Raw genomic sequence first — 25,913 nt, forward strand, 5'->3', positions numbered from 1 at the left:
TTTAGGTTGGACATTAGAAAGAATTTCTTTAGGGAGAGGGTGATCAGACACTGGAATGGGCTGCCCAGGGAAGGGGTGGATTCTCCATCCCTGGAAATATTTCAAAAGAGCCTGGATGTGGCACTCAGTGCCATGGGCTGGGAACTGCAGCGGGAGTGGATCAAGGGTTGGACTTGATGATCTCTGAGGTCCCTTCCAACCCAGCCAATTCTGTGATTCTATGATTCTGAGCCTGACAGCACTTTTTATCCAACTCCATCAGCTTGGACACAGAGTGTGGGCTCTGCCCATGCCACTGGTTGCAAGGTGATGAGGTGGGAGGACACTTCAAACCTATGACACACTCAGGGAAGGGAGCAATGCCCTGGGATCCCCTCACTGCCAGACCCTCCTCTGGAGAAGACCTCACTTGTACTGGGAGTAAATGCTGTGGGGATGGTTGGATCCACTCTGCCCCTCCTCTGATCATGGTGGTTATACGGGGTGATGCTGCATGTGGGGCACTGCCTGGCCTGGCAAGCACTGCTGAGGACCTGAATGCTGCTTTGCTGAGGAAGTACTGGGGATGGTTCATGCAGTGGCTGTGCTGGATGGGACAGAGAGCAGCCCGGGGGGTACAAGGCTTTATGTGAACCCCTGGGTACATCCCAAGGCCTCCTGCACCTGCCTTGACACTGTGCAGACCAATTCCCTCTGCCCTGCACACCTCTTACAGGCTCTTAGCTAATTTGGCTGCAGTCCATCACCTAATTGCAGTATAGGATGCTGGAATAGTTTGGGTCAGGAGGTACCTTAAAGATAATCAAGTTTAAACCCCCCCTGCATGGGCAGGGACACCTCCCACTAGATTAGGTTGCTCCAAGCCCCATCCAACCTGGACTTCAACATTTTCAGGGATGGGGCAGCCACAGCTTCTCTGGGCAACCTGTGCCAGTGTCTCACCACCCTCACAGAAAGGAATTTCTTCCTTATTTCTACCTTAAATCTCCCCTCTTCTAGTTCAAATCCATTCCCCCCCTGTCGCACTACTCCATGCTCCTGTAAAAAAATCCCTTCCCACCTTTCCTGTAGCCCCTTCAGGCACTGGAAGGTGCTCTAAAATCTCCCCAGAGCCTTCTCTTCCCAGACTGAAACAACCCCAAATCTCTCAGCCTGGCCCCAAAGCAGAGCTGCCCCAGCCCTCTGATCATCTCTGTGGCCCTGTGGCTCTCCCCATTTCCCAGCCACTTCTGTTCTCTTTCCAGGGAGCTTCCAGAAAAGGGGAATGAGAGGAGAGGAGGAAAATAACCCAGGCGATGGGTGGGGAATGTAGCTGGGATGCATTTAGGATGGGACAGGAGTCGACTGCTGTCTCCAGGGAAGAGAACCTCACTGTGCATTCCTTCCTCCACAGACCTTTGGCCAGAATTTGCCTTTACCTCCCCCACCTTGACAATTCCCCCGTTGCCAGCACAGAGCACACAGATGGGTACAAAACAGTGAACGCTTTTTTTATTTTGCTGCTGGAGTGAAACCACCCTAATTTCATAAAACTCAAAAAAAAAAAAAAAAAAAAAAAAAAAAAAGTGATTACTAAAAGGCATACATTTTTGTTTTTTTTTTTTTTTTTACACAAGACGTAAGTAAACAGACAAGTTTCTTCTTTTTAAAAAGGCTATAAAGTGTCAAGATCCTATACCTCATCTGCATATTCAAAGTGATGCCGCCTGATACAAAAAGCACTGGGTATAATAATTTAGCTATGGCTCAGACCAAAATAAAATAAAATAAAATAAAATAAAATCAAAATAAAAATAAAAAGAAGTCATCTGGGCTTAATCTACATACTACGACCATTGCCCACGGAATTGAAAAGGAAAATATGCAGTTTTCTTGCACAGAAAGAAACAGCAGGGAAGTTGAGAGTTCATTGGGAGATTGTAGTCTAAAGAGAAGAAAAATGCTCCCTTAACCCCCCCCCCCCTCCAAGGGAATGACTGCAGCCTGCCCGTGATCCTCCACTGAGCAAAGAAACCAGACACATTTTTTTCCCATCAGTATCCCATCCAAATCCACCCCCCCAGCTGCACCTGCCCATCCTGCATGGAAGGGGATGGGATGGAAGGTCCTGAAAACTGCCTGGAAGTCAGGAAATCTCCCTGTGTGCTTTCCTGTTGGGACTAATGAAAACTGAAGAGACCCAATGGAGGAAAAAAAACAAAAAAAAGAAAAAAAAAAGGGAAAGAAAAAAAAGCAAAAGATAAAAAATTAAAAAGGGGGGGGGAGGGGGGGGGGGGAAAAGCAACTCGTTCTTTTGTAGACAGAGCAAGGCTCTTTGGTTCCTCAGGAAATGTCACCTCCTCCCCCGAAGCTCTCAGCCCAAGCACCAGGATCAACCCCACTGCAAGACTCAAGAATATGAATTTACCAAAAGCAAAACCTTTAACTAAATGTCCCCAGCCTTTTCTTCAATAAAAAGAGGTGGCCCCGTGTGACAGCCATCCTGCCTTCCTTCCATCCCACTGCTGCCCCCACCACGTGCTCCATCTGACTGGGAAACAGAAGGGACACTTGGGTCCCCAAGATGCAGACAAGGACACACGTGTGTCACCAGTGTGTCACCAGGACACAACTATGAATTCCTGCTTCGATTTATTCCCCCATGTAAGGTTCAGCCATGGTTGATTCCTGGGAGAAGCCCAGCAGCTCCTGGTTCACACTTAGGGCATCTCTGCTTTGCCATCCCTTGGCTCTCCAAAGTTCTTACCAGCAATTTGGAGCCCTGGCCCTGCAAATTATGGGTTTCCAGAGGGGGTGAGGGAGTTGGAGAGGGGTGAGAAGGTATAAAATTCAGTTGATGCCTTTGATTCTGCAGAAAAGGGCAGGATAAGGTGGTTGGTTTGTAGCCAAAGCCATTGGGAGTCTCTGTTTCCTATGACATCTGCCCAGACCCAATGGGGACAAGTGGAGAAATAACAGAACTGGTAAATATGTCAGATTTTTAAGGCTCTCTCGACAATATTTTGGCATCTGAGGTGAAACAAGGATTAGTGTCCAAGGACAGACACCAAAACCAGCCCAAACCATGAGTCCTTGGATGCTTAGGCCTCTTTCCAGTGCTACTGAGCTTCAACTTTCCCTCTTCCCCAACTGTCCCAAGGTCTTTGTGAGGCAACTGGGCTCTTCTTTGAGGTTTCTAACCCAAAATCTAGATGGAAGACCCCTCCATTTCCCCAGCCTGTTAGGTTTCTGTAACTCTAGGCTGAAATATTGAAGAGCTGGTACCCCAGAGGCAGGAGACCAAGTCCATATAAAAAAAAAAAAAAATTCCAAATATCTGGCAGCCCAATTTAAGAGAAACCTTGGAAATTGGTCAAGTCCTCCATGCAAGAAGGTGTCCTGTCCATGAAGCACCACATGGGAGGTGACCACGTTCCAGAGCAGGGGGGACAGATACATTAGAAGAAGTAAAAAAGGAAAAAAATACAACAATTAAAGCAGCATGGTTTGGATGTTTGGTTTTTTTTTTTTTTAGTGACTCACAAAACTGAAGAGTATCAAGATGCCACTCTGCCAACCAGATTTGGCCACATGGATTGTACCAAGTCAAGGGCTGCTCTTACACCTGAAGCTCCCTGTGTTTAAAGTGGTGGGGTTGATGCTACAAAAAGTGAAGGAGCACTGCAAAGCCCAAAACAAGACACCAAGTTGAGATTTCAGTGTGCTCTCAGCAGCTCCACCACCAAACCCTGCATGGAAAAGGTGAAGAATTCCTATGGCCAAAGGAGGCTGAACTCGAGCTCATTTGTTCCCATCCTGACCCAAACCCAAAAGCATCTGGCTGATGCTTGTCCTGGACAATCTGCTGTGGGATGCTCCTGTGAGCATGGGCAAGGAAAACTCTTCTCTACCTCTTGCCAGGACATCTCCAAGCCTGCAAAGCAATAGTTCCCATCTCTTTATCCTAAACTCTTCACGAGCTGTGGCACAGCCATGAGCACTGGGAGCACGAGGGGCTGTGAGGTCTCCTGGCTCAGAAGGATTTGGGGCTGTCCCTGTTGCAATGCTGAGCCACCTCCTGCTGCCCCTGGGGATGAAGCAGCACCTATTGTAGCAGCAGCAGGGCAGGAAGGGCAGGAAGGGGATGGTGGCACACCCAGTGGGACTGCTCTGATACAGGACCACACCTTTTCATCAGTCCTATTTCTCACCCATCCCAACCAGTACAGACCCTTTGACCACTGATGCCTTCCCCATGAGACACAGGAATCACAGAATGGTTTGGGTTGGAAGGGACCTTAAAAATCATCTAATTCCAGCCTCTCTGACATGGGCAGGGACACCAACCACTAGAATCAACAGCCTGAAATGGGGAAGAAGAAACTCAAGGGGACAGTGGCTGTCTCACTATGGGGGGGCTTGAACAAGCTTGAGGTGTTTACAGCCCTGGGACCATGCACTTGGTCTGTCCCATGGGATGGCCATCCCTGCTGTGCACCCTGCTTCCATCTGGAGAGAAGGAGTGGTGCTGGAAATGGCTCCAAGCTCCTCCTCTGCCTGGGTCGTGGCAGGAAGCTGTCCCCTGCCCTTCTGCAGGTCCTTTTTGGAAGGCACACAACCCTTTGGAGATAACCAACACAGGGCAGCACTGAGGGCATCTCAGGCTGGGCAGTTTAACCCCACCAGACACTGCTTGACAAACCCTCCTGGCACCAACAGCTGTGATCTTCTGTGGCTCAGGGGGTGAGCAGCAGGGAGCCAAAGGATCCTGGAGCATCCCTTGAGCTACACGGATGCCCTTGGTGACACTGGAGAGCAGGCAGCTGTGACCTGGTGCCAGGGATTGGTCTGGGGTGACATGGGTCACCTCCTGGCCTCCCCTGGGCAGCAATGGGAGAGAAGAAAGGCCAGAGGACGTGCGGAAGACAAACAGGTTGGAATTTTTTTTTTGTTGTGATTTGTTTTTTTTTTTTTTTTTTAAGTTTTTTTTTTTTCCTTTAATTAGCAAATTTCTTCTTTCAAAAGAAAAATACCACCCCACACCCCCTACGTGCCCACTGCTCCAGCTGCTGCAAGCGTTCAAAAGGCAAAGTTGAGAGATGGTTCATGTCCCAGCTCAGGGGGCAGGTAGGATCTGAGAGCACCTCAGATGGGTTTGGGGGTAGAGACGTGGGAAAGGCAGGTGCAAAGTTTGGTGATGTGCTCTTACCAGGAGAACCCAAAATCCTCCCCCTGGAAAGCTGCAGCCCATGCCCCTCAGCTGGCAAAGGTTGCCAGCATGAACGTGCCCTGAGATGCACATTGTGTCCCCGAGGGCCATCTCAGCCAGAAGTGGGGTGATGGGGACACGACAGCAGAGAACCCACCACCCCGTGCATTGAATTTGGAAGCTATAAATAAGAGCACCCCACAATCTGGGGGGGACCCAATGCTGACCCTGCAGCCTGGCAAAGCTGGGTGCCTCGAAGCCCTGCCATGGTCCCCGAGCTTCCCAGCACCTCTGCCTTGGCTGCACTGAGCCCCACCTTGATGCATCAAGGCAACAAGGAGACAGGGAAGAGGGAGAAGAGCCAGGAGAAAGGGAATGGTGCTGGAGGGAATTAGCTCAGCCCTTCCCACGGCCACAGGGCCAGCACCAAGCTGCCCTTCACCTCTACTTGCCATCACCACCTTCCCTCTCCAAGGCCACTGCTCCAACCCCACCTCCATCCCTGGTGCTGCAGCCCTTATTTATAGGGAAGAGGCAGGAAAGGATTTTTCCAGGGGTGTTCCAGCCCTCCTGCTCCCCATCCCTTCTCAGCTGGCCCAGCCCTGCTTGCATGACCCCAAAAGCAAGGACCCCTCCACCCACCCCTCTCAGTGCGAGGGGAAGGGAGGAGGAGGAGGAAGGCGACGAAGAACATTCAGGTGAGCTCACTGCCTGCTAACCCCAAGGGCAGTGCTGCCTTCCCTCCTTGGGGCCACGACTGCAGAGCCTTTTTTCAGGGCTCCAGAAAGACAACCGAGCTGTGGGTGCTGGAACAGGGTGGTGGTGGTGGTGGTGACCCACGTGCCCCCCCCCAAACCTACCCCAGCCCTGGCAGTGGGGGGGTAGGGGCTGTGGGGCTGGGGCAGGGGTTGTGGGGGGTGAGTGGGAGGGATGGGTGGGAGTGCCCGGGTGTCTGTGTGCATGGATTTTGGCAAGAGGTCGTTGAGGTTACATGATGCAGCATTTGTTCTTGTGGTTATGAGGGTCCTTAAATCGGAGTCTCTGCTTTGGTCGGTATTTTTCCAAGTAGGTCAGCTGCTTGCTGTTGATGGCTCCTCGGCGCTTCCTGCAGGGACACACAAAGACCCCTGTGGTTGGAATGTGACAGCAGAAGACCTCCCACCTCATACCAACCCCTATCAGGGTGCTGAAAACTCTTCCCCTCTCCCCCCCGCAGCTGTCCCAGCCTGGAGCAGGAAGAGATTTTGGAGGCCGCAGCTTCCTCCTGGGATGGAGGCAAGGACTGACCCTGGCATCTTTTTTTTTGCTCATCCAGCCTGTGAGTCTTAGGACATGAAGAGCTGGGAGATGAAACAGGGTGGATGCCAACCTAGTCCCAAGGATGCTTCTGGTTGCATCCCTGATGAAGCCCCAACACAAAGGCACAGGTGGTTTGGTGCTGATTCCCCTTTTGCTCCATGAAAATGGGATAAAAGCAATGCCAGATCTCCAAGAAAGCACTGAGGCACCTGAGGTTGCTTTCTCCCCTGACATTAAAATATTGCTCAACTCAGCCTGGAGAAGAGAAAGCTCCAGGGAGACCTCAGAGCACCTTCCAGTACCTGAAGGGGCTACAGGAAGGCTGGGGAGGGACTTTATAAAAGTGCATGGAGTGACAGGACAAGGGGGAATGGCACTAAACTGAATGAGGGGAGATTCAGATTAAATATTAGGAAGAAATTATTAATTATGAGGGTGGTGAGACAATGCCACAGGTTGCCCAGAGAAGTTGTGGCTGCTCCCTTCCCGGTAATGTTGAAGGCCAGGCTGGATGGGGCTTGGAGCAACCTGAGTTAGTGAAAGGTATCTCTGCTCATGCAGGGGGGTTGAAACTAGATGATCTTTTAAGGTCCCTCCCAACCCAAGCCATTCCCTGACTCACTGTCGGATGAACTGGATGGCATCCTCATACTTCATCCCACTCTCGATCAAGGCCAACGCGACGAGGACGGGAGCTCTGAAAGGCAATGGCAGTGCTGGTCACCCCCCAGCCATACAGCCCAGAGGCTGATGTCCCATCCAAGGGGACAGGGGGACACACACCACAGGGCTGTAACTTTGTCACTGTGGGCCATCACCAGTGCTGGCTTTCAGGCTGCATTTTCTTGCCCTTTGCCTTAAGAACGGCTGATTTTAGGGGCTGGTCGCTGTTTGCTGCTCTTCTAAGGAGCATGAGAATTTTGAAGGCAAATCTATGGGAAGAGTGGATGCACAGACACATGCTGACCTGTGTGTGTTGGGGGGGGAAACAGCAAAACATGGGACTCTTGGAACACTGTGGTTCCTGGTTGTGTTTTGCAATATTTCCACAATGAGGTCTTAGGATAAGGAATATCCCAGTGGGGCACCGGCAGGAGAGCACCCAGCAGCCATCAATACCTCTTCCTACTAAGGTCTCCACTGCTTCCAAAAGCCTTCTCCAAGGTGGAAGGAGGAGAGCAGGAAGGGTTTTCCCTCTTTTCCCTTCATGGGTGTGTTTGGAGCAGGGGTGATGGGATCTGACTTACCTCCCCAGGCCGGCCACGCAGTGCACGGCCACGCAGCAGCCGGGGTCTTCACAGAACTTGGTCTTCAGCAAGTTGAGCCAATCTTCTACTATCTTGCTGGGAGGAGGGGCTCCATCATCAAATGGCCAGTCCTGCAAGGGGGGAAGAGAGAAACACTGTCAGTGTTGTCTGTTGTCAGCTTGGGGTAAAAGGCTGGGGATTGTTTTTCTCTCAGGGTCACAGAGTTATCAGCCTTGGCAGCACGGAGATGGATGTGTGTGCTAGGAAAAAGTGCAGCTCCATGGGGATGTAGCAGCTGTAGGTCTGGGTCCTTCCATCTCCTAAGAACAGGTTCAGCCTTCAAGAGGACCTACAGTACCTGCAGCATGGTCCCCTTGTCCTCCTGCCTCTGGACTAGAGTGGCCATCGCCTGTCTCCTCCCTGTTTGGGTGACCATGTTGGGGTCTGAGGAACTGAAACTCCCAACTTTCCCCCCACCAGCTTCTGTCCAACCTCTCCTAAGAAGACAGGCTCAGAGAGTTGGGGTTGTTCAGCCTGGAGAAGAGAAGGCTCTAAGAGAAGACCTAAGAGCATCTTCCAGTGCCTGAAGGGGCTACAGGGAAGCTGGGGGGAAGGGACCTTTTGCAAAGGCATGGAGTGAGAGGAGAGGGAATGGTTTCAAACTGTAAGAGGGGAGACATTAGGGAGAAATTCTTTCCTGTGGGAGTGGTGAGACATTGGCACAGGTTGTCCAGAGAAGCTTTGGCTGCCCCCTTCCTAGAAATGTCAAAGGCCAGGTTGGATGGGGCTTGGAGCAACTTGGTCTAGTGGGAGGTGTCCCTGCCATGGCAGGGGTGCTGGAACTGGATGATTTTGAAAGTCACTTCCAAGCCAAACCATTCTATGATTCTATGGATGAAATCTCAAGGTCTGACGTGGTGTCAAAATTCAGCTTGCTGCAATACATGGGAGTGAAAGTGAAGACACCACCCCAAAAGGATGCTCTGAGGTTACCCAACACAGTCCCAGAGAGAGCTAAAGGGAGGGAGACCTCTCCCAATAGGGCCATTTAAATAGCATCATTCAGGGAAAGCTCTTAAGGGACAAAAAAAGTGTGCCTGTCTTCTTCTAAGCATCATCCTCAAGCTGTGTGGATTTAGCTCTGGAGCTCAGTAATGAATTGTGCAAAGTGGCTGCTGCACTAAGCACTCCCCAGCCCTGAGTTCCTTTCCTATGGGGGAAAAGTGTCACCCCCTTTGCCTGTGATCCCTGCAGCACTCTGGGGAAGGGAGAGTCTCCCCTCACCAGCACCAGTAGCCACTCAAAGTTCTATCCCTCTCCCAAAATGGGGAATTCTGCCCCAAAATAGATTTGGCAGGAGAAGAGTGAGCAGGCAGAGAAGCATCACTTGGAGGTGATGTGGCTCAGTGATCTCAGGAATCACGGGGCTGGGATCCTCATGTTTGAGGAGTGAGTCACTAAGCTGCTGTGCTGAGTCACCCTTGGTGACAGATGGCAAAAGAAGCTGCTGAGCTTCACTTCAATCTTGGAACCCCTAAAGGGATTTCAGTGTGGCTTTGCTAAGGAAGGAAAGTGCTGGGCTTTGGGGTGCCCTAATGCTCCAGCCAGCCCACCCACCCAGCACGAGCCCATGACCATCCTACAAGGTCATCTCCTCCCTGTGGTGTCTGGAAAGCACTGCTTCAGCCATCCCTCACCAGGGATGACACACAAACCATGTCACAAAATCACCAAATTATAGGATGGTTTGGGTTGGAAGGGACCTTCAAAGCTGCAACTCCCCTGCCATGGGCAGGGACACCTCCCACCATAGACCAGGTTGCTCCAAGCCCCATCCAGCCTGGCCTTGAACACTTCCAGGGATGGGGAATTCACAGCTTCTGGACAATCTGTTCCAAAGTCTCATCATCTTTATTGTAAAAAAAATTCTTCCTTATGTCCCATCTAAACCTCCACTCTTTCAGTTTAAAACTGTTGCCCCTTTAGCTGACATTACAAGCCTGGCCAAAAAGCATCCATCTTTTTATAAGCCCTTTTTACATATACTGGCAGACCAGCAGGCTCTCCCTGGAGCCTTTTCCAGGCTGAAGAACCCCAACTCTCTCCACCTTTATTTACAGAAGTAAAGGTAAATAAGCTCTTTTTTCATTGCCCACCCTAACAGGTTCATGTCTTTCCTTTGCTGGGATCCCCAGAGATGAACATCCCACTGCAGGCTGGGTCTCACCAGAGCAGAGCAGAGGGACAGAATCACATCCCTCAACTTAAAGGCCACAATTCTTTGGCTGTAGCTCAGGAAATTATTGACTTTCCAGATTGCAAGTGCACATTGTGGCTCATGTCCAATTCCTCATGCACCAGTAACCCCCCTAAGTTCTTCTCCATGGGGCTGATCATGATTGGTAACCCAGCACCAATGATGAAAAAGAAAAAGCTTCAAAATTTTCTGCAAACTGAAAGAAAAAAGGAAAAAAAAATGAAGTTGGGTCAATATAAAGAGCTCAGTGGGATAGTGACAGATCACTCCATTCAAGGTGAAATTTTGTGTAGTTTTCTGTGCTCTTCTGCCTGGGAATGAGCATACTTTAATGTTGCTGGACATAGAGTTTGCAGAGCATTTTAGAAGGAGCACCTCTTACTCTCTATATTACTGTAAAATCACTAGGCTCTGAAATATGCTAAGTTCTCACATGAATAAATGTAGTTCAGTTAAAAATATATATCCATCTACTGACTCCCTGTACAAAAACGGGGAACTTAAAAAAAAAAAATAGATGGGCTTGTATGGAGGTTTCTGCTAATTTTAACACATTTTTCAGTTTTGGAGGAGTTCAACTCACTTGAAAAATCTTGGTGTGAATTCACCTGGCAGCATTTCACCTCTTTTTTTCAGATCATTTCTAAAGGATGAAAAAGTCCTTTTTGTGAAGTGGGGTTTGTTCTACAAGCAGCACCTTCAGGCTGGGTCTTGTTGGGGGACATGGGCAGAGGACAAAAACATGAGAGGATGTAGCCTGGAAGAGATGATGCACAAGCCAGGCACTGCTGGCTGTGTTCTTGGGTTGAAAATGACCTGATGAGTTCACTCACCCAGCCATACCAGCTATGGGGTCTGCCCACTGGCACCTCCCTAATTTACAACAGCTCAAACAACTGAGTGGTCCACGTCCATCCTGTCCCATAAACCTTCCTACAGCCAAGCACACACAACACTGGGTTCCCAGGAGGATTTCTCCTCCATTTCTGACCTACTGGGAAAGCTGCCTCAATACCAAGTGCTTTCCAGGTGGTGTGGCCTGGAGGACTGACAACAGCAAAGCCATCACTGAGTGTGGTCTCCAAGCAGATGTCCACAGCATGGGACACCTGGATCCAGCATGACTCAGTCTTCTTCATCAGTTCTAGAGATTACTCAGGATCCCCTGTGGAATATGCAGGAGCCAAAAGCAGAGGAGGTGTCCAAAATCCCCTAAGTAGATGCCCCATTTCAAGACATTCAAGGTTAGGTAGAACAGGACTCTCAACAGCCTGGTATAGTTGAAGATGTCCCTGCTCACTGCAGGACTTCAAAAGTCCCAACCCAAACCATTCTGTGATTCTGTTTTATGTATTTGAAAAAGGTATATACATGTATATATACATACATAAATATATATATATATTTATATATACACATAAATACCTACGTCTGTATCTGCACAGCTGTATCTATCCATAGGTACACAGGATGGAAACACTGCTCTCTGTATCTTGTACAGTTTCCATATATAGAAGACTGTATGATATATATAAAGTACATAGCTTATAAACTACATAGTTTCTATATAGTATCTTGCATAGTTTCTTTATCTCAGATATCAATATCTCTATATAAAACACACCCCAGAGACAGATATCTCTCTAGATAAGATATGTGTATCTTAGGCACAGAAACTCAGGATGAAGGACTCCAGCCAGAAACAGGGTAAAAAGCAAAATCTGGCCTGCAACAGAGCAGAGATGACCTACAACATCATCCTATGATCCTGTAAACCTCATCATAACATGATCCTATAATCCTCATCAGAACATGATCCTTTGTGTAGGGTACAGCTGTGTTTCTCTGTAAGATATATAATACCTGGAGATATTCAAGGTGAGGCTTGACAAGGCTCTCAGCAACCTGACTTAGTTGGGGATGTCCTTGCTTACTGCAGGGGGGGTTGGACTTGATGACCTTTAGTGGTACCTTCCAATTCAAATTATTTTCTATGATCTTGTACAGACATTGCAACTGTAGGTAGACAGATCTGCACCTTGAGACAGAGGATCTGATATAACCTTGATGAATATTTGCTGTTTTTCTCTCTAGAGGATACACATTACACAGAGGGAGCTACATAGAGAGGACCTAAACACAGAGGACCACCCAGGAGACATCAGGCATTTCCAAACCCTTCCCTAAATAACAAGCAGAGCCTCCATTCCAGCTGGAGCTCAAATCCCTGGCAGGGCTATAGCACCTGACATCATCAGCTCCAATCACTTATCAGCCAAGATGCAGCCCAGGCAGCTGCCTGTCTCTGCCTCCTTGATTTTATTCTGCTCCCTTCCACCTTCCAGAGCTGCACCAGCCACCTCCAGGAAGAGCAGAAAGCCTTCACCACCACCCCCTGGATAAGGTAACACTGAGGGTCACAGGAACCAGGCTCATCTTCCATGTGGGTGCTCTCATCCCTGGGATGCTTCAAAGCCTGAGTGCCAGGCAGGGAGGGCAGCTGCTGACTCAGCCCTCCTGACTCACAGTTTCGGCTGTGTGGGCAGCATTTTCTTTTTTAAAAGCACCAACCCCATCTCAGCCTGGGGAGCAGGCAGCTCACCTGCCTCTCCCCAAGGATGAAGTGGGGCTTCAAACCCTTCTCACAGAATCAGCCAGGTTGGAAAGGAACCTCTGAGATCATCAAGTCCAAACCTTGATCCACTACCATGGCACTGAGTGCCACATATGCAATCTCTTCTTAAAAACCTCCAGGGATGGAGAATCCACCCCCTCCCTGGGCAGCCCATTCCAATGTCTGATCACCCTCTCTGGAAAGAATTTTTTCCTAATATCCAACCTAAACCTCCCCTGGCAGATCTTAAGTCCATGCCCTCTTGTCTTACTGCTTGGGAGCAAAGCCTGACCCCCCCCCTGGCTCCAACCTCCTTTCAGGGAGTTGTAGAGAGTGATGAGGTCTCCTCTGAGCCTCCTCTTCTCCAGGCTGAACACCCCCAGCTCCCTCAGCCCTTCCTCACAGGACTTGTGCTGGATCCCTTCCCAGCCTCCTTGCTCTTCTCTGGACCTGCTCCAGCACCTCAATCTCCTTCCTGAGCTGAGGGGCCCAGAACTGGACACAGGACTCAAGCTGTGGCCTCACCATTGCAAGCACGGTGCCCTTGGTCTGTCAGAAATGGGGTGTTTGGCAGAACCCCCCCAACCCCAGTGCTGCCCACCTACCATTACAGTGATGCCATCCTTCTCCAGGGGGGTTTTGTCATAGGTGACCTCGCACACCCGAACCACCGTGGTGGCACCGTATTTCTTCAGGTCCTGGGGAAGGAAGAAGAAGGAGGGGTCTGAATGAACTCTTGGCAGTCATATCTCAGCTAACCCAGCCACATCCAAGCCCTGCTACAACCACACAGACCCCTGCAGACCCTGAAATAGCACTGTGCCCCATCTCTGGACCCTTCAGTACAACCCTTTGTGGTCCAAAAGGGGACCAAAGCTACACAGCTATTGTAGGATTTTTGCCCAGGACCTTCACAACACCTTGGAGTCACAAGTGCCAATGGATGACCTTAATTTTTATGCTCCAATTGTCCCTACGACAGGGACTTTACAACCCAGACTAAAGAAACATCCTGAAAAGGATGCAAATTCCACAAAGGAGAAAATATGTGTGCCCAGTGAGGTCTCAGCTCCCGCTGCAGAAATTCCTGGAGGTGGCTGGGGCAGTTGGAGGGTACCCCCCCGACTGTGCACAGCATCCTACAGGTTACTCAGGGTGTCTTGTCACCACTCCCAACATGCTGCAGGCCTGGGTGTGGGACTTGGGCAGCTTCCAGTGTGGTTTATCACCTGCTGTGGGGGTTGCCCCAGATTACGTGCTGGTGAACTGACCCCACTGGGCATCATGTGAGAGTGTCCCCTTCAGTGACCCTAGACTCATAGAATGGTTTGGGTTGGAAGGGACCTTAAAGATCATCCTGATCCAACACCCCTGCCATGGGCAGGGACACTTCCCACTAGTTTAGATTGCTCCAAGCCCCATCCAACCAGACCCTCAACATTTTTAGGAAGGGGGCAGCCACAGCTTCTCTGGGCAGCCTGTGCCAGTGTCTCACCACCCTCAAAGGAAAGAATTCCTTCCTAATGTCTAACCTAAATCTCCCCTCTTTCAGTTTAAAGCCATTAACTTTTGTCCTGTCACTTTGTGCCCTTGTAAAAAGTCCTGTAGCCCCCTCAGGTCTTGGAAGGTTGCTATAAGGTCTTCCCAGAGCCTTCTGTCCTACAAGATGAAGAAGCCCAATTCTCTCAGCCTGGCTCCATAGGAGAGCTGCTCCAGTCCTCTGATCATTGCTGTGGTCTCCTCTGCACTTGCTCCAACAGCTCCATGTCCTTGTGTTAAGGCCCCAGCATCTCCTTTCTTCCCTGTGTTGCACCTGTGTGCCACATCTCAAGTGGCAGCTCAGCCAAAAATCTCAGAAGCTGGAGCAAAGGAGAATTTCCCCCTCCCCACTGTGCTCTCCTCATCACCTCGTGTGCCTCATGCAGGGTATGGGGTGGCCACCCCCAAATCCCAACCACCTTCCTGAAGCTCTCAGAGCCACCAGTGGTGATCCCACTTGGTTTTTTTGTGTGTGCACGGGGAGTGTTTCCTTGAGCTCAGCCCACCAGACCCCACAGTGGCTGAGGTGTAAGCCAAAAAACCTTTTTTGCCAGGCTCACGCACAACCTCAAGTCCTCCCATGAATGGAGCAAACCCCCAAAACACCTCCTTGAAAGCAGAAGCTGCTTGTGCTGGCTTAACCAAACCTGCAGGATGCTGCCTCTTCCCCAGGCACTGATAAAAAGATGAAATCCTTCACCCCCAGACCACAGACACAGAGCCATAAGCCCCCCCTAACTCCTGGCAGGGTTCCCAGGCAGGGCATTATAAATCCCTCCAGGTCCTTGTGAAGCACCCAACACATTCCAGGCACTGGAAAAACAGCAGGATACTTGGGATAAAAAGTCCTCACTCAGGTGCTGGGAGGTGCAGGGGAGGTTGTTATGTGTCCATGGTCAATTGTATGAGGTTCAACAAGGACAAGTGCCAGGCCCTTCACTTAGGTCACAACAGACCCAGTCAACACTACAGGCTGGAAAGTAGTGCCCAAGGGAAAAAGACCTCTAAGTCTTGGTCACTAGGAGCTAAATTATGAGCCAGCAGTGTGCCCAAGTGGCCAAGAAGGCCAACAGCATCCTGGCTCGTGTCAGCAATAGTGTGACCAACAGGACTAGGGCAGGGATCATCCCCTCTCCATCCTGGGTTCAGTTTTGGGCCCCTCACTAAAAGAAGAACACTGAGGTGCTGGGTTGTGCCCAGAGAAGGGCAACCAAGCTGGGGAAGGATCTGGAGAACAAGTCCTACCTATGGGAAGCAGCTGAAGGAACTGGTGATGTTTAGCCTGGAGAAAGGGAGGCTGAGGGGGAGACCTTCTCATTCTCTACAACTACCTGAAAGGAGGATGAAGTGAGATGAAGCTTTCTCTTCTCCCAGGTACTAAGTGACAGGAGAGAAGAAATGGCCTCAAGTTGTGCCAGGGGAGATTTAGATTGGATATTAGAGGAAACTTCTTCACTGAAAGGATCATCAGGCACTGGAACAGGCTGCCCAGGGCAGTGGTGGAGTCACCAGCCCTGGATATATTTAAAAGCCATGTAGATGTGGTGCTGAGGGACGTGGCTTAGTGGTGGATTTGGCAGTGCTGGGCTAATGGTTGGACTTGATGATCTTACACAATCTTATCCAAGCAGAACAACTCCCTGATTCTCTGTGTATCACTGCAAAGCCCCTTGCCATGATGTGCTGGTGGAGCTGGCAGGGGATGTGACAGGAACAGGGAAACTCTGCTGTGCCCAAATGTCAGGCTTGGGGTCCTCCAACACATCCCAACCCAAAAACCTGGTGATTCCACTCATTGCTCTGGGATGCCACCAAGGGCTGTGGTACCACAGGGGATGTGCCACTGCCTCATCCTCCTTATCAATCTTGACATCAGCTCTTGGTCCCAAAACATGCAGTTGAGTCCTGGCCCACCCCTTCCAGCCTCCTCTCCTTACCTCCAAGAAGGTGCTGAGCGTGGCATTGGTGGGGTTGTGGGTGATGAGGAACCTCATGTTTTTGTAGCAGACCTCCACAGGCGCAGGGCGGTTCATCCGGGCCATGGTGGGATGGAAGAGGGTTGAGGTGGTGCTGATGATTGTAGGGAAAAAAAACCAAAACCCCAAGAAAAGTGTGGCGTGGAGGGGATGGGTTAAAAAAAAAACCAATACACCCAAGCAATGACCCCTCTGTGATGAAAAAATAAAACAAGGATGGAGAACTCAATATACAGACGTTGTGCAAATAATCCCAGCTCCTGGGAGCGCGCTGGCTTCCTTGACACACCGCAAGCCTCCCCGGGGTTGGGGGGGGGCAAAAAAAATAATATTAATGATGATAATAATAATAATAATTAAAAAAAAAAAGAAATAATAAAAAAATCCCTTTGCTGTAGTGTCGGTGTCCTGGGGGCGTGTGCGACGCTGCCGCCTCCGGTGCCGCGCGGGTCCCTGGCGCTCTAGAAAGGCCTCGGCATATGGGGGGGGGTTGGTGGTGGTGGGAGGGGACCCCCCTCACGTTACCCCATCGGGGTATGTGGAGTACTTGGGGGTGTCACGGGGGGCCGGGAGCCTACGGGGCGGCGTCGGCGGCGTCCGGGAGCGGTGCCTCGCTGGGACGATCCATGCACGGGAGCCTTGAATGGTTGAGTCGGGAGGGTCGGGATGAGGTGAGGAAGAGGGTGGGTGCCTCACGGGATGGGCTGTCGGGGGCCACGGGGTTCAGAGCTGCTCCTCAGCACCTCCATAAGTCCTGGGAAAGAGCGAGGCTGAAGGAGAAGAAAAGGGAAAAGCGGTTGGTGATGGTGTCCTCTTCCCCCCAGACCGGCTCTCCGAGGAAGGGTGGGATAGGGTGGGAGGTCACTGCCCCTTTCCTGGAAGTTTTCAAGTTTTCCTGGCCTAGCGGAAGGTGTCCCTGTTGGTGGCAGGGGGTTGGAACCAAATAACCTCTAAGGTCCCTCCCACCTAAACGATTCCATGATTCTATATGACACATGGTGCACACACCTGCACCAGCACCCGCCACATCCCTGGCCATGACCATTTTCACAGATTTAGAGAGTGAAATGGGGTTTAAAAAAAACCCGAACAAACCTCGAATATCATCTGAAATAGCACTGAAAAGTCAAGTGGGGCAGGGAACTCACACACAAAAGGGAAAAGCACATGGCAGGGAAAGGGGCTTGTTCTCACGCCACCCCACATCAGCACCCAGTATGGGAGCCACACGAGCTGACCCCCCTGCCACCCATCCAGTCCCCTCACACCTCACCTTTGTGTCCCAGTCCCCTCAGACCTCACCTTTGTGTCCCTGAAGCACCACTGCAGATATTTCCACCCCAAAAGCAGCTCTCTGCCTAAACCCAGCCCTTGCTGCCCCTTCCTCAGCCACGAGCTCCCGGTGCTGCTCGAGCAGCTCATGTCCACCAAATGCACCTCTAATACTCTTAGGCCAATTAAGCTGCCCACAAATGAGCTTTCTTGTGGAGGGGGGGTGAAGAGAGGAGGGGGCTGTGGGGAGGTAGTTTTACCAACCCTGGTGATGGATGAATGTCCCTGCCAGAACCCCCATTGCTGCCAGAGCAACCCTGGTGCATCTTTACCTTCCAGCATGGCAACGGGAAGGATCAAAAAAACCCCAATCCATTCCCATTGTGGAAAAGCCAGAAAATCCAAGATGGGCTCAGAGGGTGCTGCCAGCCCTGCTCGGAGAGGAGGGAAACCCAGTGCTTCCCTGGGTCTTTACCACCAGACTCTTGTTTTGAAGCTGGTCCCTTCCCCGGGTCAGCGGCTGCTTAATGCCGGAGCCTCAAAATAGACCATAAGCACATAAGTAACCCACGTCTGGCTGGCATGCAACCCCTCACCTCCCCTCCTGATGCCCCAGAGCCCAGAAACTTTCCCTTCTGGGTTGTTTAATCCCGATGCAAGGAGATGAAGTGTGAGCAGGGAGGTGAGCTGAGCACCAAACAGCTCATTGCACCGCGCCCAGTTGCTGTCGCTCCGTGCCTGAGCATCATTTAAAACCCACTCGCTGCCTCCAGAATGAAAAAATCAACTAGCAAAAAAACCCCAAAGCCCAAACAGCAAATAAATAATAGAGCAAAAGGGGAAAAGGAGCCAGGCAAGGTGGGAAGGGGACGTGGAGCTGTATTTCGAAACGTGCCCAGCATGGCTGCTAAAATTGTGGGGTTTCCTCCTGGCAGGGCACTAATTATTAATTTCAAGCAGCATGTGCAAGCCCTGACACTGCCCCAGTGCACAGCACATCCTTGCATCTGTGGGTTTAGAGCCAGGATTTTGGAAAGAAGCTTAGAGGGGGCTAAGAGCTGGGAAAGGGACAGAAATCAAGGGGATTTTGGCTCTGAACCCTCCCTAGCTCCTCCACAGACTCTGATATGTTCCCTTCCTTTCCCCCAAAGTTGTCCCAAGACCCTTTGTGAACCACATCACAGCACTCCTGACTCATTGTTTTTCCTGAAAAAAATGTGGGTAAGGCTGCCCCAGACACAGGAAGAGATGGGATGGAGCCAGCTCTGCTCTGTGATGGTGACAAATGGCTGAGTGGTGTCAACCAATGGGCTCCTTCAGTTACAGTGTGTTGGGTTTATTCTTTTCTTCAGGATGCTGAAGAAGGACATGAAGGTGTTGGAGCAAGTCTAGAGGAGGGTCACAAAGATGATCAGAGGACTGGAGAACATCTGCTATGGAGACAGGCTGAGAGAGTTGGGGTTGTTCAGCCTGGAGAAGAGAAAGCTCCATGGAGACCTTGGAGCATCTCCCAGTAACTGAAGGGGCTACAGGAAAGTTGGGGAGGGACTTTTTACAAGGGCATGGAGTGGCAGGACAAAGGGGAAGGATTTTAAACTGAGAGAGGGGAGATTTAAGTTAAACATTAGGAAGAAATTCTTTCCTGTGAGGATGATGAGACACTGGCACAGGTGGCATTGGGAGACTGTGGATAACCCATCCCTGGAAGTATTCAAGGCCAGGTTGGATGGGGCTTGGAGCAACCTGGTCTAGTGGGAGGTGTCCCTGCCCATGGCAGGGGGGTTGGAACTGGATGATCTTTAAGGTCCTTTCCAACCCAAACCATTCAATGACTGCCAAAACTAATTAGCCACCCTGAAAGGATGCTCTGCAAGTTCAAACCCAACCCGGGCTGCAGGGATGAGTGGGACATCCCAGGGGGAATTTTCCAGCCTTCACTGAGAAAATCAGTGCTTAGCAGCTGATGGATGCTGGAAGCTCAGCTGAGAATGAGAGCTACCTCCCAGCAGCATTTTGGGTAGGATTCAGAGCAGATCAGCTCCAAGTTAATTCTGATCTCCCCCGGGGCAGTTAACCCTCCCCAGCTGGACCACGGCAGCTGGATCTTTGCTCAAACTTTGCAGTGCTCCAAACAGGATGGGATGGAAAATCTGCTCTCTCCCCAGGCTTAATGTGTTTTTCCAGTGATGTTCCTATCCATCACTTCACTCACAGGGTCTGTTCACCCCCAAAATAAGCTCACCATGGGTAACAAATAGTATTTCTGGAGGGTAATTCTGGGATGGTTTGGGCTATGTGGCTCCTATAGGTCCAACCACTAATCTCTGGGCCAGCACGGGCAACAGAAGAGCCAGCAACTCTATGAATGAATGTTTCCCAAGAAAAATATGCTGGCAACCCAGCTTAAGGAAGCTTCTTCCTTCCTTCTTTATTCACTTTAGGAAAAAAAGAGGTTAAAACCCCCCAAAGGGATGGGAGGTGGGAGAGATGGGCAGACACAGATGCCTGCTCAAAGGGAAGAGCTGCTGGAAAGCTGCTGCTGCCCCAAATCATCCCCTTGCAAACCAAGTTTCTCTGGAAAGAAGGACCTGAGGGTCTTTTGCTTTTCCTTTTAATGTTTTCAGCTCTTGACTCTTTCAGCTCCAGCTACCATTAACCACATCTTGTCTCCTGGCCCCTTTGTCTCAATGCACTATCATGAGAGATTTTTGCAGAGAAGCAGCAAAAAAAACCCCAAAACTTCTCCTAACAACCTCATACCCTGTTCTCACCAGATGCAGGGTTATGTTAATACCAACTGTGACCAAGTTTAACCATGTCCTGGATTAAATCCACCCGAAGCAAGCACCAACTCCAGAGCTTCCCACCCTCATCCAACTCCTGGCTCATGCTCCATTGGCACTCTGGATACCATCTGATTTTGTTATTGGCTTGGGTGCACTCTCTGCCAGTAACAGAGGTTCACTGCCTGTGTATGAGAACAACCAGTGCTCCTTTCCCACAACATCTCCTCTTCAGTGGAAGGGTTTCAAGTATTCTGGCAATTTGCACATCTTGGCAATTCAGCCCCAAAGCTCCTAAATTCCTAACGGATTTTCAGTCACAAACCAACCCCAGCACTACTGCCTGGGATGCTGATCACCCTGCAAGCATGGCAGAACAACGTGGAAAAGGGTGTTTCAGTCATATTGATAACCTGCCAAGTGAATCAATATCCTTCTGACTCCAGCACTGGGTTGGAAGGGATCTTAAAGATCCCTTTGTTGGGAAGGTGGGGAGTAGGGAGAGTAGGATTTGATCAGCCCTAAGGGGAAAGGCCCAGCTGGGGTCTTGCTACATGGGCTGAAACTAGGAGAGAGGTTGAGCAAATCATAGAATGGTTTGGGTTGGAAGGGACCTTGGAGATTATCTGGGTTCCAAACCCCCTGCCATGGGCAGAGACACCTCCCACCAGACCAGGTTTCTCCAAGCCCCATCCAACCTGGCCTTGAACACTTCCAGGAATGGGGCAGCCACAGCTTCCCTGGGCAACCTGTGCCAGTGTCTCACCACCCTCACACTAAAGAATTTCTTCCTAATGTTTAACCTAAATCTCCCCTCTCTCAGTTTAAAATCATTCCCCCTTGTCCTGCCACTCCATGCTCTTGTAAAAAGTCCCTCCCCAACTTTCCTGTAGCCCCTTCAGGCACTGGAAGGTGCTCTAAGGTCTCCATGGAGCTTTCTCTTCTCCAGGCTGACCAAGCCCAACTCCAGCTTTCCTGGGCAACCTGTGCCAGTGTCTCACCACCCTCACAGTGAAGAATTTCATCCTAATGTCTAAAGTTTCTGGTTCTTCCATAAGAAGTTTTGCAGCCATGAGCCTGGCAAGGATTTATGTTGGCTGCAGTTCATGTTGATGGAAAATGCTGCTCCAGCATTCCACTGAGCCATCACCTCCCTGCCTGCACCCCAAAGCAGCAGTGATAATGGGGATCTTTTAATTATTTCTGTGCAGTGTGATGTCTCCATTTCACATACTTTGGCCTCCCAACTGTCCATGCTGCAGCAGCAAGAATGAAGTTGCTCTTCCTCCCAGCACCTCAAGGCAAAATGAAGGCCAGGGCTGGACCAGTAAACCAGTGCCAGACCTGATGGCCACACTGCTGGCACTCAGGCTACTGGGATGCAGCTGGCCAGGTCAGGTTCTCCTAAGCAACTCCCCCAAAAAAAGGAGTAAGAAAGCTCTGCAGAGCCAAACTGTTGCTCCACGTGGGACTTGGAACAAAGGCTCTTACTCACCCAAGCAGTGTGTATCTCACTTGTACATTAATACAGCTGTCTCCCAAGTGAGCACATCTCACGTTCAAGGTTCACTCTCAGAAAAATCTAACACCCATCTGTGCTACATATTGTGGGTGCCCCCTCCTTGGAAGTGTTGAAGGCCAGGTTGGAGCAACCTTGTCTAGTGGGTGGTGATCCAGCCCATGCAGGGGGGTTGGAACTGGATAATCTCCAAGGTCTCTTCCAACCCAAACCATTCTATGATTTGCTCAACCTCTCTCCTAGTTTCAGCCCATGTAACAAGACACCAGCTGGGCCTTTCCCCTTAGGGCTGATCAAATCCTACTCTCCCTACCCCCAGTCCCACCTTCCCAGTGAGAATTTCCATCATCCTGAGAACTCACTGCAAGTTTCTGAATAATCCCAGTTATTCCCAAGTAGGAATTCTGCAGATGTCTATCACTGCTCCATGGGACCACAGTGAGCAGGTCTACAAGGTTTGGTTGCACACACAAGGTGTGTGCAAGGTGTGTGCGCAAGGTTGCACCAGCAGCACCACCAACCCCTCCCACTGCTGCCACCCAGAGCACCACCACTGTCACCAGCACCACTATAGCCAGTGATACCACCAACACCACTGTCACCAATGCCACCACCACCCAGAATACCCTCATTGCCACCACTGCTGCCAACACACTTCCAACAGCAACACCAATGTCATCATCCCTGCCAACACCACCGCTGCCACCACTGCCACCAACACTACCAATGCCACCACTGCCACCAGCACCACCAATGCCACCACTGCCACCAGCACCACCAATGCCACCACTGCCACCAACACTACCAATGCCACCACTGCCACCAGCACCACCAATGCCACCACTGCCACCAGCACCACCAATGCCACCACTGCCACCAACACTACCAATGCCACCACTGCCACCAGCACCACCAATGCCACCACTGCCACCAACACTACCAATGCCACCACTGCCACCAGCACCACCAGTGCCACCACTGCCACCAGCACCGCTGGCAAGGAGTAGAGGTCCCAGAAAGTGGAGAGCCATGGTGCTGTCCCCAAGTCCCCAGCCACAGGAGGGGCCTGGCCAGAGGAAAGCCAATGAGCTGAGATTTCCTTCGGCCACATCCGCAGGGAAGGAAACAGGAGAGATCTGGGAGGAGAGTGATGGAAACAAAACACCCTGCAGGAATCTCCTGGGGGCAAAGGAATAAGCAGCCACCAGCACGTCCTGTTCCAGGTGCAGGGCTGGAAAAAGCAGACAGGGATGTCCTGGAAAAAGCCACGCCAGACACGATGGGGAGGTGACACCGTCTGCTAGGAGAACCTCGCTGGGTTTTTCCTCCTAGGGGTTATTTTTTTGGTTTGATCTGTTGCCATAAAGGACATTTTCCAAGCAAAACAGCAAGAAGGAGGATTAATATTGCATGGGTGCAGAGGGGGACCAACAGGGAGCTCTTGGCAGCCCACTGAAACCCACCTGCAAGATAAAACTTGTTCATGCAGCTGCCTCCACATCCTTTTTAGCATACGGGAAATGCCAGCTCACAGGACAACTGGCAGAAAAGAGCTGCACAGCTCCTGGTTTTGTGGCCCTGGAAAGAGATTTTAGGAGTTTCGTGGCTATTCAGGCAGTGGGGAAAGATGATTTTGGAATGGAGATGTGCAAGCAGGAGGCACTGGGGAAACAGGGAAAAAGGGAGGAACGGGGAAGATGAGAGGGTGAGAAAGGCAAGCTGATAAAAAGAAGAGCAGAGTCTACCCAGTGCTGTGCAAGCTGAGAGGCCTTGGTAACACAACCGACCCCTTTTTATCTTTTATTTGCACTTTTTTTTCCTTTGAAGAGAGGCTGAGGCACAGAAGATGCCTGAAGTGCTTTAGGAGTTGGTTTTCCCTCTTGGTGCTGGTCCCTAACCCTGATGGGACACGGACCCCATGCTGACCCAAGGATGGCCACTGGTCCCAGGGCTGTCCCTCCTGCCCCCTGCTCATGGGGCAATGCCCTGGAAGGAAGGCAAGATGCTCCAGGTACACCCTTTGAGCAGCCTTTTAGATGCAATTTCAGGTTTTCCCCCCAAGCAGCTTGGATGTCAGGTGTGCACGGATGGTGTGGTTTTCCCAACCTAACTCCTTGCACCACCAGAAATTCAACCACCAGAAGCAGCTCATCAAAAAACCACAAAAAGGCACCAATTGTTCATCAGTGGGGGAGGAAAAAAACCAAAACCAAGTGTCTCCCCCCCCAGTTCCTCCTGTCCCTGTCAGCGGATGGACTCAGATGGCAGTGAGATCCTGGTTTTATGATCCGGGATATCCCCTCAGCCACCATCCCCCAGCAGCTGCAAGGAGCTCACAGCCGTGGCACCCACGTCAGAGGCTTTTCCTGGCTTGGATTTGAAAGGAAAGAAAGGGAAATTGAAAAAAAAAAATTATAAATATATACATATATATGGAAGGGGGGAGGAAGAGAGGCCAACCCCACGGGGGAAAATAACAGGCTTTGGGCTGGCTGCCTCCCAGATCTGCAAAGGGTGTGCCCTAGAGGGTTTGTTTTTTTTTTTCTCCTTTAGGGGGGTGAAAATCTTGGTCATTTGGGGACAGGCAGTCCCCACACATTGGTGCCTGACACACAGGGAAATCAGGCACCCCAAATACTGGGGCCAGCTCTCCCCTGTCCTTCAGGGATTTCTTTTGGCCAGAGGAAGCAGGAAAAAATAAATAAGGAACTCTGCATCTGAAGGAGCATTTCCAGGCTTCTTGCCTTGCCCAAAAAACATCCTGGGAAAGAAAAAAGATCCCAAAACACAAAGGGGGGGAGGGTGGGCAAACTGACCCCAGTGGTCTCCCTCGTGCTTCTCCCACCCTCCCATCTCTGGCACAGATGAACATCTGCTCATCTTTCCTTGTGGTTTCCTGCAGCATTTTGAGCAAATTTAATACTTGTGGCAGGTGTCTGAAGGTCAAAATACAGGGGAGGGAGTGATGCCTCTTATGGGGGAAACTCCAGGAATATGTGCAGCTCCTCAGGAAGGGTATGGAGGGGTTGCTGGGACCTCCCCTTTGAAGTACAGCTGGAGACATCCTCTTTTTGGGAGAGGTGCAACCTGAGTTTAGTTTTTCCACCACCTACCTCCCCACCAGTGTTTTGCCCCCTGGTCTTCAACCACCTTATTTTCCACCAGAAATTTTCCAATTTTGCTATTTCCCAAGTCCCCACTTGGTGGTGGCATCCAGATGTGAGATGTCCCCATGCTGCCTGGTCCTACCTCCCCATCAAGCCAACATTCAGCCCTGACCAAAGGGCACTGATGGCCCTTGCACAACCCCCAACTCCAACCAGTCCCAGTGGCTTTGAGAGACATTTGTTGACAAAGAAGGAGGCTCCAGGGGACCCAATCTACCCAAAAGATGGATTTTGATCTGCACAGACTGTTGACAGAACACTCTGGCCCAGCACTGGAGAGAACAAAACATATTCTGCCTGTGAGGAGCTCCATGAAAAAGTCTCCTCTGGTGGCATCCAGTTATAGCCAAGCTCTAGAGAAAGGCACTTTTTCCAAGTTAAGATGGGATTGGTGGGTCCCTGAACTTCCTCCACCACTCAGACCCTCTGTCCTCCCAAACCATCTCACCTTTGCTCCCCAGTATGGGGTTTCCACATTTCACCCCATGGAGACAGGGTCATCTTGTGACAGGATGCTGGGGGCCAGCCCTGTCCCTTGTGGTGGGCACCAAAACACTTCTGAAGGCAGCCACCAACTCAAGAGAAAAGTTCTACATGGAAAATCCTGGGGTGGCTCCTTGTTCTCACCATCCCTGACTGCTGTCACTCACCCATAGCAGAAACCACCCCTTGAAACAACCTTTCCAGGGCTGTCCCTTTCCCAGCAGGATGGGACAGAGATGCTGCATGCAGGTGATGCCTCAGGATTCCTAAAAATATGCAGAGATGCCATGGGAAATGATGGGTGTAAATCAGAAGAATTAAAACCCATAGAGCAAGAGAAGGGAGGTGGAAATATTTCCTGCTGCTGTGGGGGGTGCTGTAAGGTCTGACTGTGCCCAGGAACAGAACCACAGAGAAGTTTTGGTTGGAAAAGAGCTTTGAGATCATCAAGTCCAACCCTTAACCCAGCACACTGTCAAGTCCACCCCTAAACCATGTCCCTAAGCACCACACCTCCACATCTCTTAAATATCTCCAGGGATGGTGACTCCACCACTGCCCTGGGCAGC

General features: G+C 50.7%; 1 protein-coding gene across 8 annotated transcripts in view; it reads right to left on the reverse strand.

The window, feature by feature from the left end:
• Positions 1–1,586: 1,586 nt before the first annotated feature.
• Positions 1,587–25,913, reverse strand: part of PTP4A3 (protein tyrosine phosphatase 4A3) — a 54,420-nt gene continuing 30,093 nt past the window's right edge. For 6 of the 8 annotated variants that reach the window (XM_071738504.1, XM_071738507.1, XM_071738509.1 and 3 more), the window contains 5 exons: positions 16,082–16,890; positions 13,211–13,303; positions 7,735–7,865; positions 7,110–7,184; positions 1,587–6,293 (listed from right to left, as the gene is read on the reverse strand). In XM_071738504.1, coding sequence (XP_071594605.1) covers positions 6,176–6,293; positions 7,110–7,184; positions 7,735–7,865; positions 13,211–13,303; positions 16,082–16,186 — 522 coding nt within the window. In that variant the 5' untranslated portion in view covers positions 16,187–16,890 and the 3' untranslated portion in view covers positions 1,587–6,175. Of the gene's footprint in view, positions 6,294–7,109; positions 7,185–7,734; positions 7,866–13,210; positions 13,304–16,081; positions 16,891–17,422; positions 17,447–25,913 lie in introns of those variants that run through there. The other 2 variants (XM_071738510.1, XM_071738511.1) reach the window with 2 other exon arrangements.

Source organism: Heliangelus exortis, chromosome 2 (assembly GCF_036169615.1).
Source record: "Heliangelus exortis chromosome 2, bHelExo1.hap1, whole genome shotgun sequence".
In the NCBI taxonomy this organism is placed as follows: Eukaryota; Metazoa; Chordata; class Aves; order Apodiformes; family Trochilidae; genus Heliangelus; species Heliangelus exortis.